Source organism: Phyllopteryx taeniolatus, chromosome 7 (assembly GCF_024500385.1).
Source record: "Phyllopteryx taeniolatus isolate TA_2022b chromosome 7, UOR_Ptae_1.2, whole genome shotgun sequence".
Classification (NCBI taxonomy): Eukaryota; Metazoa; Chordata; class Actinopteri; order Syngnathiformes; family Syngnathidae; genus Phyllopteryx; species Phyllopteryx taeniolatus.
In genome coordinates, this window is record NC_084508.1 from 5902697 (window position 1) to 5917893 (window position 15197).

General features: G+C 40.5%; 1 protein-coding gene across 1 annotated transcript in view; it reads left to right on the forward strand.

Moving 5' to 3' along the window:
- atp1b1a (ATPase Na+/K+ transporting subunit beta 1a) overlaps window positions 1–14884 on the forward strand; it is a 19264-nt gene extending 4380 nt beyond the window's left edge. Inside the window, exons 2-6 of the mRNA XM_061780231.1 lie at window positions 7735–7863; window positions 9383–9538; window positions 10625–10809; window positions 11139–11222; window positions 12365–14884. Of these exons, the coding sequence (XP_061636215.1) occupies window positions 7735–7863; window positions 9383–9538; window positions 10625–10809; window positions 11139–11222; window positions 12365–12622 (812 nt within the window). The 3' untranslated portion in view covers window positions 12623–14884. The remainder of the gene's footprint in view (window positions 1–7734; window positions 7864–9382; window positions 9539–10624; window positions 10810–11138; window positions 11223–12364) is intronic.
- Window positions 14885–15197: the final 313 nt, after the last annotated feature.

The window sequence follows — 15197 nt, forward strand, 5'->3', positions numbered from 1 at the left end:
GCTGACGTGGCTTCGGGGCTGTCGGTTGAAGCTACTCTCAGTCCGTCAGACTGGTTCCCCGGGGTCTCACTTAGTAACTGGCAACAGAGACACACCTCGGGAATGCTGCCATGACAACGGGCAACCTAAGCGAGGATAGATCAGCGTGTCCAAAACACGTGTCAATGCTCTTGTTTGGCGTTGAACGTGATGGATGCCGTTTCCGATAGCCAGTGAGTTATTGAACAAGGTCGCAAGAACAGAAAATGAACTTTGGGCACAATTAGGAAGTCAGATTTCAATTATTTCCCATGTGGATAAATAAAGTGTCTATCTGTCTTTACTTATCTGTTCGACCCTGAGAACCTGTTTGCTGTTTATTTTAGACAAACCACACCTTCAACCACCCGAGGAGGACAACTGGTTACAATATACAGTCAATATTTAAATGAGTTTGTAGTGAACCTCAACCTGAGTACAACACATCATTAAAATTGGATGATGGATTCCAGACAAACTGAGTTTTTTTGTTTTGTTAAAAAAAAGCCTTTTGGGGAACATTTTTAGAAAATATGGTCAAAAAACACCTTCAAATTAAGAGTAAAAAAGAATAACAATGATTTCTCCGCATATGTCCGCATCACTTTTGTTTTGTCGGCTACTCAGGGAAACCCATCTTCGACTGACTGACAAGTTTCAGTTAATATCCAGCAATAAGCTTGGAAGGGCTGAAATTCCAAGTGGTTTCCCAAGTAGATGCGTCAAAATTACCGTGACTCTTTAAATGGCGTCACTGGCCCTATAAACTTGACTTAAGTAGCGCAAATGGAACAATATTGGTGAGAAGAGCAGTGTGGGCACTAGAATAGGTCACTTTCTTTAGTAATCAATTGTTTTATTGTGAATTAATGTGTTAAGAGAGGATTTTAGTGGTGTTTGACTAAGTGCTTATTCCCATATTTTTTTAGAAAATTCCATAAAGATGGCGGCCACTTGTCACATTGCTAGTTTAAGTTGATTTTTGATAATAGGTCACTTTCTTTAGTAATCAATTGTTTTATTGTGAATTAATGTGTTAAGAGAGGATTTTAGTGGTGTTTGACTAAGTGCTTATTCCCATATTTTTTTAGAAAATTCCATAAAGATGGCGGCCACTTGTCACATTGCTAGTTTAAGTTGATTTTTGATAAAAGCCCAGCCACGTCGCTGCAGTCGACCAAGCTGTTTAGCTCCTCCCTAGTTAGCGCCCTCGCTCACTGGCTAGCTAATGTAATAAACGGTTAACTTTCCCTCAAATGTCTCTGTTGCCAGGCCACCACAACCGAGAATCTATCGAGTCCGGAAAAAACTACCATGTCCATTTTAGTTATCGAACGATAAGTCAATACAGTAATTATCAAGACAGGCTTAATTGAGACTCCCAAAAAGGTGATTCAGTCGTTTTCCCTAATTTATGGCGAATCCTTGAAATGATCATCAAAATTGAACGCTATGTTCTGCACACATTAGATTGTGCATGCAAAACACTGTTGCCCATCTGTTTAGGATACCTGCTTCCAATTGGGGCTCGAATTGTCTTGTACCAGTTTGGCTAGAATGGCCGCTTCAAACCAAAATCGCTTGCTGCTCCTGTTAAAATTTGGGTATGGGTCGTTGAGATTTTTTTTAGGTTCGGATTGAGATTTCCGCTTCATTTTGTGTCGAATGGTGAAAGTGGCGCTTGGTTGAGTTTAATTTTGGGGGTGGGGGCTCGGGGGGGTTTGTGACCCCTACAATAAATGCATTTTAACCATGATACACAAACTAGACATGTTGAGACCCCCAGGAAGGCTGCTCATACTCATCCCTTTTTCAAATTGAATCACAGAATCCAAACAATCCTTCACAATTACACGTCACCCATCTTTCTAGGATACCTGCTTCCAAAAAGGGCCCATTTAGACAAAAAATCCTGAGTCAGATTTCGTTAATCCCTGAACTCACCCGAAATTACCGCTTCGAACCAAAATGGATGACATTTTTAATTTCAGGCATGGGTCCTTGGACCCTTTTATGATAGACGTGCAACCCAATTTTGTGTCGACGCATGAAACTGGTGTTGCGGGCAGTTGAGTTGTTTCTCTACCAAACCTGTTACGGTGGGGGGGGGGGGGGGGGGGTTCTATCTGGAATGACTGGTGATTTATCCTGTACAGTACTTCCCTAAATGCCCCCCATCTCTCGTCACCAGAGAATAGTGGAAGAGGCGTCGCTCTCACAATGGTTCCCTCACAAAGTTTCCGCCATGAGACGAGAAAGGGATCCTTTGTGGTTGTACTTCATCATGAGGCTGACTATTGCATGCAATGACTGGACGCCCCCTTCGACCATGCTCCTCTCGTGTTCACATTGTGTCTTTGAATTAAACGGTTGTTCCTTTGGGGACTGTTCTTTACGTAGTCGCCAAACTTCCTCGTTAGGTCACACCTCCATACTGTGTTTTGAAGACAAGCAAAGACTCATAAAACAATCCAAGACAAGAACAATGGCTGTCCCCCCAAAATTTGGATTATAAACAGTGTTTTGTGTGTTTACTGGGTATCATTGGCCGCCAAACGTGCATCATCTTCAAGCCATACCTCCCCACTTTGTTTTGAAGACGATCAAGACGCGAACCGATTGCTGCAATTTAATAATAACGGCAGTGCTGACAACCTTGGATTATGTTTAGAGCGTCATGTTTTTACCACCATCTCTACTGGTCGTCAAACACCTGCTTCATCGTTTTTTAACCACTTTCCATAGTTGTCAACCTCGTTTATAGAACACCTCGGAACTTAGACAATCACCGTTCAATTTCTATTGTAAACTAAATGCAAAAAAACAAAAACATTTGATTTTTAACAAGACTTCAAACACATTCTTTTAAGACGCCTTCCTTATTCACTTTGGTGCAAAGACAAACAAAGATGATTAAGACATTTAACAGATTGCCGTAACTTTGTTTCAATAACCCAGGTCATGATAATGTGGTATTCCGAACGTAACGATCATCGTGTTCCTTAAAGGCTGCCAAATGCTTACAAAAACCACTCCCACTTTGTTTTGAGGGCAAGAACCAACCAAGACAAATAGCATTCGCAGTTGCTTTGTTTTAATAAACCAAGTGCCCTGCCAACAATGTTGGATTGTGAACATAATATTGTAGAAGGTCATGTTTTTAACAAGCATCTCCATTGGTCAGCACACAGCTCCTCGCTTTTTAATGAAGACGATCAGTAACCGGTCGTTACTTTGTTTTAACAACACAAGTGGTGAATACTGTTGATGATGAATGCAATGTTTTAGAACGTTGTTTTTCCCATTGGTCACCAAACGTGTATTTGCTCTTTCGATCACACCACCCCTATTCACTTAGTGCCTTAGAGGAGAATGAAGGATGAGGACTTTCTTATATAGTAGGTGCTGAATTGCGTGTTAACCCGACTGGTTAGCATGTCTGCCTCACAGTTCTGAGGACCCGGGTCCAAATCCGGCCTCGCCTGCGTGGAGTTTGCATGTTCTCCCTGTGCCTGGTTTTCTTCGGGTTTCCTCCCGCATCCCAAAAACATGCGTGGTAGGTTAATTGAAAACTCTAAATTGCCCGTAAGTGTGAATGTGAGTGCGATTGGTTGTGTGTTTATATGTGCCCAGCGATTGGCTGGCGACCATTTTAGGGTGGACCCCGCCTCTCGCCCATAGATAGCTGGGATAGGCTCCAGCACGCCCGCAACCCTGAATGAATGAATGATGAATCATGTCCATATAGTTATCTAAACGTGTGATCTTTGACGCGGAAAACACTTTTTGCAGTCAGATTTGCGCTGTAACAACCACAAGGAACATTTTCATCTTCGTCAAAACAATAACGATGTTGATGTTAATGAAAACTCACCTCATTAGAATCTGAAAAGTATTCCTGCAGGCCTTATTGCCTCCGATAAGAGAGGTCTGTCTGCGTTCTTTTCATCATTGTGGTTCTCCACTCACTTTAACTATTTGCAGTCAGATTTGTGCTGACACAACCATGAGTTCTTCAGCGATGCATCTTCATTCAATCGACAACAAACGGAGCTTCAAAAAGTAGGAACAGTTACTAGTACTTACAATGCACGAACCGATACATAAGTAGCCATGTGGCTCCTTTGAAACTGATACCTGATTGGCCGACTGTCTTATCCCCACACCCACAACTATGAGTACAGTATAGTTCATACAAATAAGAGGGCGTTGCTCATGGAATTACATGCTACTGTTTGGCTGATGCCGCTGTGCGGGCCAATGTCATGCTGACTTCAAATTGATCCCGCAGACGGCGGACGAAATTGCTGCGCGGGTCGGTGGTGGGCCGCGACCCGGGAGCTTGACATGTGTGGCGTAACCCCTTCTTGTGCCTCTCAGCCATTAGATCGTTCGGTAGCTACAAAATTGCATTTCTGAGTCGACGATATATCGCCATAAAGTTTCTTGCATTTTAGAAATGTTTACACAAGCAGAAAGGTTTCTTCCCGCCGCATCATATTTTGCCTGCGCTATGCTGGTACTGCTTTGCACCTGCCTTTTTGATGTTCTATTTAAAGTGGCACTAAGCAGGCCTAAAAATGGCATGTAAATTTGACACACCACAGAAAAGAGTAATGTTACCAAGCCTGTCAAATTTGAATGAAACAAGGCATTAAGTTAATAAAATCCGGTCTCAAAACTTGAATAATAAGGACCACCTCTCAGCTCTCAGACACTCTGGGCGTGTCGAATGGATGCGCCAAAAGTAATCAAACATACTGAGGGGGTGATGGCTTATACGATGTAAAATCACATTATCAGGCTCAACTTCAAAATGTAATGGTTATTGTGGACTATAATCAAAAAAATAAGCCCACGTCAACTTATCCTCGTTGTTGGTGACATAATGTCACAGCCCAACACAGCACCTGATGACAGCGGGACGATAGGAGGAAGCCCAGGTAGACAGTCGGCACTGCTCCGTTCACTAGTATCAAGTTACCCACGAAGCCAGGTTGTCCCTGGTGAAAGTTTACAAAACTGTCCGTCGTAAAATGCGCACTGCAGAGTCAGCTGGTGGAGATGTTCAGCTTGCTATCTGCGTGTAGTTTTCAAAAAGTCAATCCGTCGCTTTGTTATTTCTTCATTTTTTGGGAACTTAAAAAAAACATCAATGAGCTGTTCTGTAAATTGAGGCATCCAGCGAAGATGCATTTTTGGGGCGTAGCCATCATTAGTTTGCTAACTGCAAGCCGATGTGATAAATGGGTCTTGTTATGGACACTAAGCACAACTAACTCACAACTGAGCAGCCAAACGAAATGACGTCACTTTGTCCTTACATAGTAGGGGAGGGAAATCGCACTAGAAAGTATATGACATTACAAAATCAGGAAAATTCAAACGATAAAAAAGATGCTTAAAACTTATTCACTGGTAGCCTTACCAGTTAACACGGATATTTGACTTCTAAAGCCGTCAATGGCAGTGAATGTGTTAAGCTATATCTCAACAATTCATCACTATGTTATGTTTTCAGCACTTAAAACATATTTAATGTATTTAGAAACAAAACACGAATATCTGCTTAGAGCCCCTTTAAAGATGCAAAGTCAGCCATCGCAATTTGTCTCAGGTTTGATGAATCATGTTACGTGTGCTAAATTAACCAGTTTGTATGTTGTACTCCTCCCAGAATGCGTAAAATGAACTACGTGGTATTTTTTTGTGTTTGGCACACGCAATCCTCGGTGCCCCCGGTTAGTCGTTTCCAAAACGATATGCGTGAGGAATCAATTGCACCCGCAAAACTTTTGTCAATCAGGCCCTTTGTCTTGAAGACGATCAAGACACCAGCTGAAAACTTTCATTTTGTTTTAATGAACTAAGTGTTGACAAATGCAAGCTTCCCATGTTAGAACCGACCACAGTTACTTTTTGTTTTAATACACCAAATTCCCAAATTTATGAGTCATGTTTTAGATTCAAGGTATTAGTATCTGCATTGGTGACCAAAAACATCTCTTGTACTCTCTCCTTATAAACAACTGAAATTATGAATTTTGAATTTATCGCACTGAATGGATTTAAACTTGTATTTCAAACTCAATTTAACAAGCTATGCTGTGTACTTTGTGATGACAGCCTTGTAACTCTTACGGTTCTTGAGAGAACACAATTAAGCAAAAGCCAAGACTGTCAAATATAATTACATGTGTACCTAATAGGTTAATGGAGAATGAAAGAGATTCATAATTGGCATAATACATGACATGAAAATGTTGCCATCCTTCAAAAAAAAAAGTTAAAAAAAAGTAATGTGTACAAAATCTGAATTCCTCCTGTGTCCTCTACTTTAATTAAATCACTCAGTCGGGTTTGTTAATTCATTTAGAAGCCCTCTGGACAATTGACAGATGTCATTAGACTAAAGGTTATGTTTCATATACTGTGGTCTCAATTTTAAAAACACAGAGCAGCTTTATCACAGAGCCGACACAGCAGATGACATTTTGATGGTGACACTTCAATAAACACGTTCAGTAGTATCAAAATTGCATTCACACGTAGGTATTCACAATTTGTGCTGTATTTACTAATAGTGGAACGCATTTTTGTCAATGATTTTTTTTTTTAATATCAGAGTGATCATAATGCAAAGTGATCCGATACAGCAGACCAACAGTATAACGCACCTAGCATCTTCTAGCTCTTTCATCATGTCCACAAATGTCTCCAAAGCTCTTTTTATTTAATTTTTTTTTTAAATCTCCACAACACGAGCAACGCCACTTCACTTCTGCATTCAGCGGTTGGCATTATATTTTAGGGGCTACTTTCTGCTCTAGAGTGCATGAGAAAGAGAAAAAACATGTTTTAAGAATTTGTGAAACTTTTTTTTTTTTACGACTGATGACTGAACAACAACTATCATTAATTTCTTCTTCTTATTTTTTCATGATAATGCTTTTCTGAAATGCTTAGTTTAATTTGAGTCCCACTAAAATAAAATTAAATGTTGTTTAGTAATTACGTGTTCAAATAAAGTGTAAGAATAATTCTTTGAAAAAAGTAACGAAATACAGATACTTCATGTATTGATCATATGGGTAGAAGCAAAATCATGCATTGTAAAAATGCATTATACATGGGTAGAAGGGTTTTCCACAATTTTGAGGTCAACTTTAGGGGTGCGTATTATACATGGGTGCGCATTATACACGAGAAATTACGGTAATTTAAAAAATATATAAATTCAGACAAATTGTTCTGCAAGTGTATTTCTATAGATTTTACTTATAATTATCATAATTTATTTTGGTTTTCCAAACAGTCAAAATCAAAATAAGAACTAATGAAAGGTCATTAGTTTTGAAACACCAAATTTGGATGATGAATGTTATTGATTGTTACGTTCTCCTTTGGTCACCAAACATTTCACAATTTGTTTTGAATTTGGGGGTTTCGATTAGGGGATGTGGTCAATCTTTTGCCAGCTGTGGGCCTGTGGAGCCCTTTGAGATTATACAAATAAACTTGACTTCGAAGATCAACAAAGACAATCAAGACATGATTGCCATTGCTTTGTTTCTAAAGCTTGATGTAATGTTTCTGGGCGTTGTGTTTTTCACCACCATTTTGTGGTCATACAGTCACAAAATGTGAGACATGTTTAATGTGTGACATGACAAACAAACAAATTGACCTTGACGTTCTGCCTTCTTTTGTCCACAGTCAAAATCCTTTTGTTCTACGTCATCTTCTACGGCTGCTTGGCGGCCTTCTTCGCCGGGACCATTCAGGTGATGATGCTCACCTTGAGCAACTACAAGCCCACCTACCAGGACCGGGTGGCCCCCCCAGGTATGAACAACTCAAAATGGTTGCGAGGGACTCCCGTGCCTTGACGCAGCAACTGTCCGATCTTAGATAGCTTCAGCCATTTTGTCCTTCGCTCTCGTGGAAACCTGTCGATGCCGGCTCCCCCTCAGGCGACAGGCAGCTCTGCGGCTCACATATGCGCACCGGGGGAGGCATGATGAGGCTTGCTGTTGTGGCACCGCGGCGCGAGGCCTCTCTAAGCTTGTTGATTAGCGGGACAAAATGCTCTCTGTAATGCGTAAGCTTTCATTTAGAAACAGCAGCAGCAGCACATGTTTGGGCGGTATTTTTAGAGGCCATTGTGAAGCTCCTCGCGGTTTTAGTTTCCCGCCCGTCAAGCCTGGCGTGACTGTCGAGCTGCCGACTTTGCTTTCCAGCAGTGTGACTGTTATAGGAAGCAGAAGGGAGGTTTTTTTTCTTTTTTCACGCTGCCGCTAAAAAGTTTCCACTGTGAAGGAAGGCGTCACGGGTGAAAGGGGCGGGCGGGGGCGGAGGTGGTTGGTGGGGTTGGGGAGTCGGGGACGACGACGCTCACAAGGCACACAAGTGTGTAAAATCTGCACAGCTCTACTACGCGTGTTTCTGTTTGATAACAACGATGGCAGGAAGTGAAAGTACCGGCGGAGAACACTTAAAAGACACACGTTAGGCTTTTTTTAATTTTTGTTTTGTCACAATTTAAAACAGTTCCCAGGTGTCTCACTAAAATATTTGTGACATGCTTGGCTCAAAATAGCCCAGGATCAAGAATTATGGCACACTTTTCATCTTCTCTAAACAGCCCCCTCTAAATCCCAGCATTGAGGGGGGGGCGAGTCTGTTATGTGGGTGCCGACTTGTCCTTCAGCAAACCCCGAGTGTGGTTCTCAGACGTTTGGCCATTTAGTATTTTCCCAGCTTTTTTACCGGCTCGGATGCAGGATGGTGCGGTTAAAGTTGACCTGGGAATTTAGCAGTATCGGCGGCAGAACACTGGCAGTTGTGACCACAGTGTGAAGTTTAATACCAAGACTCAGTGTGTTGTTGTGTGTTGCTCTCCAATTGTGTCATTTATGTTAATGGGGCGAACCCGCATCGGCTGGCTAAACATGAAACCCAAGGGTCACTGTTCCCACCCGCTTAATTGTGCAAATATGTTAATGGTGGAACCCGCATCATCTGTGTGAGCGTGACACTTAATTGTGTCATCATGTAATGACCCTTTTGCCTCTTGACGCGCCATTTTACTGGGAATATAGCTAATCTGTGCATCCAACAACACTGCAGCTCTGCTTCGCTTTTTGGCTTTGACACAGTAGTCTATCCGTCGCTTGAAAATTGCGGCTCTTGGCCCAGTTTAGCTGCCAAGACATGGTCGGAGAAACTCAATGTGGGGTGTGGGATTATGTAAATTGATTTTCATTTATGGCTCTCCAGAGCACCAGTTATTCGTATACAACCGATTAAAAAGTCAATATTCGGTAATATATCCCCTTTAATGCTCTTTCTTTTTCTTTTGCAGGTCTGTCACATATGCCACGCTCTTTTAAGTCCGAGATATCATTCAGCATCAGCAACCCGACGTCGTATGAGCTGTACGTGGCGAGCATTAACAAGTTCCTCATGCTCTACGATGACGACCGCCAAACCGACCTGATAAAATACGAAAACTGCGGAGGCAAGTTTCAAGCAGTCAACTCACACAAAAAAAAGTACAGTATCGAAACACCAACATGCGAAATACACTCCTAGTAGTCACAAAACCATCACCGCCAATTGTTGTTACGCATTTAATAAAGTGTTCTCAATTTTTTTTTGTTAATATAATGTTTTTTTTTTAATATCATGTAACTGTGGAATCAAGATTTTGTCGTTGGCAAAACATGGCCATAATATCGCAAGTAACTGCAATTCCCGCCCCAAGTTACGACACTGTCAAGAATGGAAGCCGTTTCTCGTTACTTTGTTTTAATTAACCTTAAGTATTCGCGCGGAGTCGTTCTATGGTGATGTTATTGTTAGCAGAATACCGCAATGAAATTGCATCGCAAGTAACTCCGCGATTCTCAGCTCCAGTCACAACACAGTCAAGAATGGAGCAGATCATTGTAACTTTGTTTTAATAAACCAAAATAGTAGCAGAAAATGGTGAGTGATATTGGCACAAGTAAAATGATCATACAATCACGTAGCGAGTTTCTCTGCGATTCCCATACCTAGCCATAATCTATTAGCGATTACGATGATAGCGTAATGATTATGTTGTGCACTTGAACTCTTGAATTCTGACTGAGCAAAAATATTGTATCGCAGTTACAGCTCTAAAATGTACTTCTGTATTTTGAAATGTTGGTGTCAATACCTTTTTTCCATCGCACACAATGTATTTTACTTTTAAACAACATAGAGAATATTTGTTACATTAGTAAACAAAAACCAACTAAATGAAAAGGAAATGTGGTATAACATTAAACGGATTTATTTCTCAGAAGATGGGTAGCTCATTTTCTGCTCTAATGCGCTTTGCAAAGTAACGTCAAAGTGTTAGTTAGTCCCGCTAGTTAGCTAGTTATCTGCCTCGCTAGGAAGTCTATAGTATTTCTTTCACCAATTATAGACATTATAGATATTTTTTAAAAACTGCGGTACACTTTGAAACCGGTTAACCAACCCTAGTCCCTCGCGCACGAATGTATTAAACACAGCGGTTATGTTACGTTATGGAACGAAAGCTTTATTAATGCGTTAGCCTGTCGCCACGCAGATGAACCCGAGCCGTACCGCGAGCGCGGCAGCCTGGAGAGCGACCTGGGCCAGCGCAAGGCCTGCAGGTTCAGAAGGTCCTGGCTGCAAAGCTGCTCAGGCCTACCCGACGGCACCTACGGCTTCCGGGACGGAGCGCCGTGCATCATCGTCAAACTCAACAGGATCGTCAACTTCAGGCCCAGGGTGGGTGAGAAAAGAAAAACGCCATTTTTGCACCGACACATATGGAAAGTGGAAACTATTGTATGGAAACTTCTTACCACTCTTCTTTTTTCTAAAACAGTGGTTCTCAAAAGTGCCACACAAAAAAAACCCAAAAAAAACACAAGTCTTCAATCACCACCAACATGGCCAACATTTCAATGCAGTAGCTTAGTCAAAAACAAGACTTTGAACATTAGTAGCGTAAGCTACTGTAACATTATGCGCGTTCTGCTGTCAACCATTTTGTTTGTATCAGCGAGTACGGAACACCACCTCGCTGTCTGCCATTTTGTTTTGTCCGATTCCAGGCTCCCGCCAGCGATGACGTGTTGCCTGCGGATCTTGTCGGCCGAGTAAAGCCCAACTCCCTGCCCATTTTCTGTAAGAACAAGGTGAGTCGAACGCTTACAGTCCAGCCCGCTTACCGCGCGGGTTCCACACTCACCCCGTCTCGTGGAAAATCTGCACTATATAGATAGACCAAAAAAAATAAAAAATAAAAAATAGCACTTCAAAAAAATCCTTGGCTAGCCAAGTACCATCATATTGGACCAACATTCAAATACAGTAGGCCCAAGAGTTTAATAAAAAGGAGGCACAGGCTTTATTCCTAAATAGCATAATTTGTATTATTGTGAGTTACTGTAACATTATGAACAGTTTGACGATTGACACTGCGCTTAAATTTGGGGGGGAAAAAACATTATATGCAGTTTAAACATTTAATTCAGGGAGTCTTTTGCATACCACTAGAGGGAGCCTGCGTACCACTAGTGGTACTCGTACCACACTTTGAGAATCACTCTTAAATTGTTAAAATAGTTGTAGCCCTCCCATGCGCTTTAAAAATGTAAACATACTTTGTAAAGTATTCCTTAGCGCCTGTCGGCAGACTATTGTACAACATGACTTTTCGGAAACCAAAACAGTTGTCCAAATTTGTCACTCAAAGTTGAAATTTCCTGTAAAACTGACACAAGGCAATTAACTCATGTATATTCTAAATGAAAATGTCAACCAAAATCATATAATTTAGACTTAACAAAAGCCTGCTAGCTTAATGGTAACATATAATGCAAAACATCATAGATGAGCTAATGAAAATTAGCATAGCTGTTAAGGTAATTATTAACCTTCAAAAAACTGCTACTTGACAAACACACACACAGCAGCAACACAAACAAACAGAACATAAAACAATACTCGTGCATATATTCTTTAATAATTACACGGCATCTGCATCTGGTAGAGCTCAGTGCACTGTAAAAACTCAAAAGTTTATTCAGCTAGCAAAATCAAAACTATAATCTGATTGCACTCAAAATAACTCTTCACCTAATTTGTTTTTTGACAAGTTTCTCTTTGTTTCAAGCTAATTTTGACTCGAAATAAGTAGACAAATATTCTCGGCAAGATTTTCAGTGTTTGCACTGCGCTGCCTGGCGTGTTGCGGCACAACGCGGACGTAAACCGAAGACGCGCAAGCGGACATTAGGACTTCCGAATCACCTCCGCTCTCTTGTGTGTTTGTCAGCGCGACGAGGACGCGGACAAGCTCGGCGAGATCAAGTACTTCGGCTTCGACGGAAGCTTCCCGCTGCAGTACTACCCGTACTACGGCCGGCTGCTGCACCCCAACTACCTTCAGCCCCTGGTGGCCATCCAGTTCACCAACGTAACGCTGGGCCAGGAGGTGCGCATCGAGTGCAAGGTTTACGGTGCCAACATCAAGTACAGCGTGAAGGATCGCTATATGGGACGATTTGAGGTCAAGTTCAACATCAACTCGTGACCTCCTCCGTAGGTCAGTCGGTCGGTCAGTCGGCGCGCACTCGTCACGCCCCCCTCCCCCACCCCCGCCCCCCTTTTTTTCTTTTCTTTTGACAAGCAACTCTCCCAAAAACACAGAGCCAATTGAGATGATAAAAGAAAAATAAGGAAGAAAAAAAAACCCCACCACTATAGTCGTTCGTCTTTGAGCATTCGAGTCCGGTGTTTCCCAAAACTTTATTGAGCCGAGGCACATATCGTTAGCCAAATAGCATGATTAACCAAGTCATATTTGAAAGTTTTCGGAAGACAACACTTGGGCATTTGTGCTATTAGGCTGACGATATTTTACAAAAAAAAAAAAAAAAAAAAAAAAACATCTCTTGGCGCACAACGTAAAAAAAATGTCACAAAAAGTTGCAAAAGCATTTTTTTGTTCTGCCTGTCACTATATGTTGCTGGCATAGATAGTTTGACCTGGGATATATGTTAAATAGTAAATTTTTCTGGAAAATATGAGATCGTCATAAGTTTTTCTTCTTGATAGTCATGACTTTATTTCTTCAAATGATTTTATCGTCTACAACCTTTTCTTGAAAATGTATTCTCATAAGATTATGACGGTTTTCTCTATCTGTGGTCTTTTTTTTTCTTAAAAATAATAGTTTATTCTCATGTTGGTACCTTAGTAAACCCAGGACCCCCTGAATTAAAAAAAGATAATTATCAGAATAAAGTTGTATTTCTTTAAGGGAAAAGGCATAATTGCACGTTGAATTAAAATGAAAATATGACACTATTCTGAGGATTACGACTTTTTTTCTATAAGATATATATATATATTTTTTTCTTAAAAATCTTGACTTTTTTGTTAAAATGGGTTTGATTCTCTTTTTTTCCCCCCTTGAAAATATGAGGCTTGCTTTTTTTTTTCCAGAAAATATGATATTCTCTAAATGATTTTTTCTCAAATCTTGACTTTTCTCGAAAAAAAATATACACATTTTTTCTCAAAAATCGGCTTTAACATTTTTCACCATATGACGAGTCTTATTTTTTCCCCCCTCAAATCTGGACTTTGTTTTTCTTCAAAATATGAGATTTCATTCTCATACTTTTGTTTCCCTCAAAGCCAAACAAACCCCTTTAAAAAAAAAAAAAATCACTTTTTTTTCTAAAAAAAAATAAATTATGCGACTGTTGTCATAGAATAAAATCTTTTTTCCCCCTCAAATCTGGACTAAAGTAGGAAGAAATATTGACCTTTTTTTTTCTCGAAAATATGAGACTTGATTCTCATAAGGACTTTCTCGCAGAATTTTGTGTAAAAAAAAAAAAAAAAAAAAAAAGTACATGCATAAGAAAAAATACATCTTTATTCTGGTAAGATTGCTTCTTTTGTCCTACAGTGCCATATGTGGGTTACCGTCGTAAACTGATGCCACGCCTGTCATTTTTCACCTTGTCTCCGCTGCCTTCCCCACTTTGAGGTGCTGCCACACCATTTGAGAATCAGAACCTTATTCCACTTCCTAAAAATGTGCGCGCTTCATTCCCACTCGGGCTTCTCTTGTGTCTGTCCAGGGTTTTAGGACGTGGCGTAGCAATAGCAAAGCAAATCAAATCATATTTATTCTGCTGTACATGATGACGACGACGATGAATATTAACTCCTCCTGGAGCCGTAGAGACGCGTCCATACTATGAAAAAAAAGAAGAAAAAAATCGGCAACTCCACTACTATTACTACTACTTACTACTACTGACGTGTTTGTGTCGTAAAATCTCGTCTCGTCCGCTTCTGTGTGCGTGTGCCTGCGTGTGCGTTTGTGTGTGTGTGTGTGTGTGCGTGCGACTAATTGAAATACTAGCGCGGTACTGGACAACATCAAGAAAGGATCCATCATTTGTACGCTTTTCATTCCCCCCTTCTGTCGTTTATAGTTTTTTGTTTTTTTTTTAGTTTCTAGCAGAGTTCCTATACTGTTGAATGTTTTAGCCATGTTCATGGTGGAAGAATTTTATATTTATGCAGTTGTACATTTTATTTCTCTCTCTCTGTTTCTCTCAAAAGTGTCATGTTTTGAATCCGATACCAAAGTAGTCGCTGGTTGAAAACATACAAAAAAAAAATAAGTATCAATGCAGTATCCCGTTACATGTTGACAAAAAAAAAAAAAAAAAATGAAATAAGAAAAATAATCAAAACACTTTGTCAGAAGTCTTCTGGTCACTTTATTTAATCTGGCTGAAACAATAAACAACAAACAACATCAAAAAGTCATGTGACATTTGTGTGTGTTTATTTGTAGTTTTTTTTGTCATCAGCTGTCCAAGATCTTTGAGGAATCATAAAAAAAAGGAAAAAAGAATCCATTGAGTAGTGATATGTAGCTCAAAACTGCAAAATATGATCTCTTGATACCGCTAAAATTGAATCACAAATCAAAATCGATACTTTTAATACTTCAGACATTTGAGCGGTGACGTACAACATCAGCTGGAATTTTGCACAGTATCGGATTGGAAAGGAAATCGATTGTATTGAACATCACTACCATAATGATGCACAGTGCTTCAACCCCCCCCCCCCCCCC